Here is a 4693-nt window from a genome sequence, read left to right on the forward strand (position 1 = left end):
CCGGGGAATAAATTAAAAAAAAAAAAAAAAATTCAACGAAAGCCTCCCATGGCACAACCTGGAGCTATTTCTCATTGTCCTGTCGATTATTCCCTGGGAGCAAAGCCCGATCTGGCTGCACCTCCTGTCAGGAGTTGTGCAGAGCCGGAAGGGCCTCCCGAGCCTCCTTTGCTCCCGGCTGAGCCCTTTCCCAGCTCCCTCAGGCGCTCCTGGGGCTCCAGGTCCTTTCCCAACTCTTGTCCCGGCTGGAAAAGATGCTCCATTGGACGTGGTGCTCACAAAAAAGCCAGAACTGGTGGAAAATGCAAAGGTCAAGGGCTGCAGTGACCATGGGACAATAGAGCTGAAGATACAGGGGGCAGTGAGCAAAATAAACCAAATCATCCCAGAGTTTGGAAGAGCGGAATTGGAGCTGCTCTTGGTAAATCCCATGGGAAACAGCAAAGGCAGCCAGGGTCGTTGGGTGATCCTCCAGCATGATTTCCCCTGAGCACACAGCTCAGCCCAAAGTGCAGAAATCAAAGAGCAGAAGGGTGGAATGGAGGAACACAGAGCTCTTGACTGAGGAAAATGACACAAAAAAAGATAAATATACTGAAGGTGGAAGCAGGAGCAGACAACTGGGGAAAAGCATAAAGATTTAAAACATTACAAACTCCATCCCTACATCCATGGGCAATGTTCAGCTGGATTTGGTCTTCAAGAGAGGCAAGAAGGAAGATCCAGGGAGCTACAGGCTGGTCAACCTCACTTTGTTCTTTGGCAAGGCTGTGGATCAAATCCTTTCAGAAGCTATTTTTAAACACATGAAGGTCATGTGGAGAAGTGAACACTGAGTTATCAAAAGCAATCTATGGCTGATGAACCTCATTAATTTTTATAATGAGTTCACAGCTGCTGTGGACAAGGGGAGACCAGTGAAGGGGTTGTGTACCTGGTCTGCTTTAGGGACACCTCCCATTGTGGTTTTATCCCCAGATTTATGAGATTGTAAATTAGGGGGGGATAATGGGCAGTAAAATGGGTGAAAAATCAGCAGGCTCAGAGTTGTGATCAGCAACAAAGTTTAACTGGCAGCCAGAAATTATTGGTGTCCTTGTAGGAGCAGCCCTGAGGACAACAGTCATGAGTGTCACCAAATAAAAACCAGGAAAATCCTGGGGTTTAAATGCTGATTCTTTTCATGTGGTCATCAATGTCTTCCCTGTTATCTAATTTTACCCACAAGAGGCAGCAAATCCTCTTGTGGGTAAAATTAGATAACAATCTTTCATTAATTATTTGGACAATTATTAGCTGGGGAATGTATGGAATAAAAATCCAATCATTAATGCAAAATTTGAACAGATATTCAGATTTACCAAATGACTCCATAAGCACCTGTGAACTAAAATCCTGTTTCTCCAGAAATGTGTTTTAAAACAGCTTCACAGAAGCTACAGCTTGCTGATCTGGCCTAACAATGATGGTTTTTTTCTTTTTTTCTTTCCAAAGTACTACATTGAGGAGACAGTTATTGAGGAGGGTGAGCCACATGAGGTAAAGGTCCCTGTCATGCTGCATGGAGCGCATAAATGCATGTAATTAGCATGAAAGACTAAATTAGCAGCCTTTTGTATCCTGAGGTTTAATTTTTCACATTAAACACACAAATATCAGTGAACAATTGCTGCTTAATGCTTTATTTTTGCTTCAAGTCCCTGATGTCTGATGATCTAAGACCAGTTTACATGTATCAGTTCTGTTCCCTTCACCTTGTGTAATTTCACTGAAAAATTACACTTTTGCAGATTTTTCATTATGTCACTGATAACAAATATTTGGGTCACCAAGGAGTGATTGCCATAATTTGGAATTCTACCTCTGAAACAGCTATAACCCAACTCTCTGCAGTGTTATCATGAAATATTCTTTATGGCATGGGCTTCTGCAGAAACAGTAGTTATTAATTCTTGGTGCATTTTCAGCTCTGTCTCATTGATGCAAATAACTCTCAGAACTCTGACCTTCATTAATTCCTTTATAAAGGCAATTTTTTATAAAGCTAATTGTTACAAAATAAAACCTGACACTTATTTGGATGGTTTTGGAGCACATTTTTTAGTACTTTTAGATGCTTTTCATTAGAATCTTAGTATTATAATTACTGCTTGCAGCATGACTATGTTGATAAGAAAGTGTATAAAACATTTAAACTGATTGGAAATTCATGCATGTAGAGCAGAGGCAGCTGGAGCCCCACTCTCCCAGACCCTCTGGAGAATAATTCCATGAGTTTGATGCAGGAACCAGCCAGGGAATTAATTCCCTGTGGGTTTTTTTTAGGGTGGGTGATATATAGGGAGCACAATTGTAATCCCAGTAGGAAAAGTGTCCCTGATTTCTGTCTCTGTGTGGATCTGGATGAGAGTGGAGCACCCTTTCACCATCTCAGAGGGGTGAAAAGCATGCATCCTAATGAACTTTTACAGCTATAAAACAAGTGATTATTGAATTTTTTTAATCTCCATGTGGTCACTGAGACCATCAGCACAGACTACTCAGGCCTTGAGACCACATACTCAGCTCAGCACACCCAGCTCAGGGCAGTGAAAAATCTTATCCTAATGAACTTTTACAGCTATAAACCAAGTGATTATCGAATTTTTTTGATCTCCAGGTGGTCACTGAGATCACTGAGACCATCAGCACAGAGTACTCAGTCCCTGAGACCACCACAACCACCACCTACACAGCTGAGCACACCCAGCCCTCCGTGGAGGATGCAGCTCCTCCCATCAGGAAGAAGACAATCCGGACAAAAGTGGACCCATCCAAGTTTCTGACACCTTACCTGGAACACAGCAATAAAATGAAGGATTTATTCAGCGAGGTAGGTTGTCCCATGTCTCTTATTTCTTGAGGAACACCAGCTTTAAAAATGTTTTACAAGGGTTGTTTGGTAGTTATATTGCAAATATCTGGGTTTATCAATACTAAGCTCATGGGGAGAATATAATAAATTAGAGGTGGTCCAAGTTGGAGATGGATTTTTTCTTGTTGTGTCAGATGGAATAAACTCAGTTGGCTAAAATAAGCACAAGTGCAAATGTAGTTGAATAATTTTAGTTTATATTATTGAATAATCTGCCCCAAATTCCTATCCTAACCAGATTAATATGGCAATAATTGCTAATACAGTTCTGCCAGAGCTCAGGGATATGTCTTAATTATTTTTTATCATTATTTTCTTCCAGAACAAGTACAAGGAAAAATTCAGAAAAGAAAAAGGAAAGCCATATGCTTCCACAGTCGATACCCCAGAAATCCGGAGGATCAAGAAAGTGCAGGACCAGCTCAGTGAGGTGGGTGACAACTGCATTCCTAGGTTCATCCAGGTTCTGGATGTTTATATGAAGGCTGAGAATGTCATAATTCTGGGTTTTTAAAAAAAAATCAGTCAGTTTTGCTGTGGAATCAATGAGTTTTGTTGTGCTCCAGGTTAAATACCGCATGGCTGGGGGAGTTGCCAGAACCATTTGCCACGTGGATGAAAAGGCCATGGATATAGAACATGCAAAGAAAGTGTCACAGCAAGTGAGCAAGGTGAGTGACTGCTGACTTTCCAACACTGGTGGATCCTGAGGTTACTGACAAGAACAAAGTTTTGAGCTCAGGATGCCAAAGCAACATTTATGCAACAGTTTAGAAGCACAGGAGGGATAGCAGAGAAGTTGGTAAGGCAGATATAAGTATAAAGTTAAATATTTCCAGTTGCTCTCTTCAGATGTTACTGCTCTGAGACTTTGATTAAAAAAATCTTTAAAGCAAGGAGTTTATTCACATAAATAATAATTTTTTTTTTAATGATAGAGTGACCAACTTGCTGATCTTTCCTTCCAGGTATTATATAAACAGAACTGGGAGGAGAATAAGGACAAGTACCTGCTTCCCCCTGATGCTCCAGAGCTTGTGAATGCAATAAAAAACACAGCAATGTTCAGCAAGGTGAGAAAAGCTAACCACAGATCTAAGCAGCTGAAATAAAATGAGCTTTCAAAGCCAGAAATTAATTAATAATGAGCATTCTGGCATTTTTCTTGTAGAAACTCTATACTGAAGACTGGGATGCAGACAAAACATTGTTTTATCCCTACAATGACAGTCCAGAGCTCAGAAGGGTGGCACAGGCTCAGAAGACTCTGAGTGATGTGAGTATCAAAGCAGGGATTTGCATGTGGGTACCAAAGGCTGCTGGGTTATGGTGTAACCTGGGATGTGCCACATACTTTGATTAGATATAAAAGCTTCACAGTGGAACAGAAAATAAAAGTGTGTTAAATAAGCTGTGATAGTAGTGGTACTTCATAGAAAAATATGTACTTGGTACTATAGTACAAAGTAGAGAATATTGGAGTATAAATCCATTGGCAATTTGATGCTGGATTAGGAATGAATAAAATAATTGATTTATTAAATCAGCAAGAAGACCTTCAGTATCTCCCCAAATACAGGAACTCTCAGGACTGTCTCCAAGTCCAGTTCACTCTTGTGGGTCTGTAAATGTGCCAAAAACAGTGATAAGAAAAGTCAGGGATTGGTGGGACTGGGATTTGCTGATATTTAGATCCACAGAACTCTTCAACAGGGGATTGCAGCTTTCACCTGAAGATTTCCGTGAATTTTGCAGAGGTTCAGAAGTTCCCTGGTAATA

General features: G+C 40.7%; 1 protein-coding gene across 1 annotated transcript in view; it reads left to right on the forward strand.

Annotated features, from left to right (window-relative positions):
* Window positions 1-4693, forward strand: part of NEB (nebulin) — a 98186-nt gene that overhangs the window by 3788 nt on the left and 89705 nt on the right. The window contains exons 4-9 of the mRNA XM_031064397.1: window positions 1495-1539; window positions 2660-2872; window positions 3237-3344; window positions 3481-3585; window positions 3883-3987; window positions 4086-4190. Of these exons, the coding sequence (XP_030920257.1) occupies window positions 1495-1539; window positions 2660-2872; window positions 3237-3344; window positions 3481-3585; window positions 3883-3987; window positions 4086-4190 (681 nt within the window). The remainder of the gene's footprint in view (window positions 1-1494; window positions 1540-2659; window positions 2873-3236; window positions 3345-3480; window positions 3586-3882; window positions 3988-4085; window positions 4191-4693) is intronic.

The sequence above is a fragment of the Geospiza fortis genome, unplaced genomic scaffold, assembly GCF_000277835.1.
Source record: "Geospiza fortis unplaced genomic scaffold, GeoFor_1.0 scaffold677, whole genome shotgun sequence".
Lineage (NCBI taxonomy): Eukaryota > Metazoa > Chordata > Aves > Passeriformes > Thraupidae > Geospiza > Geospiza fortis.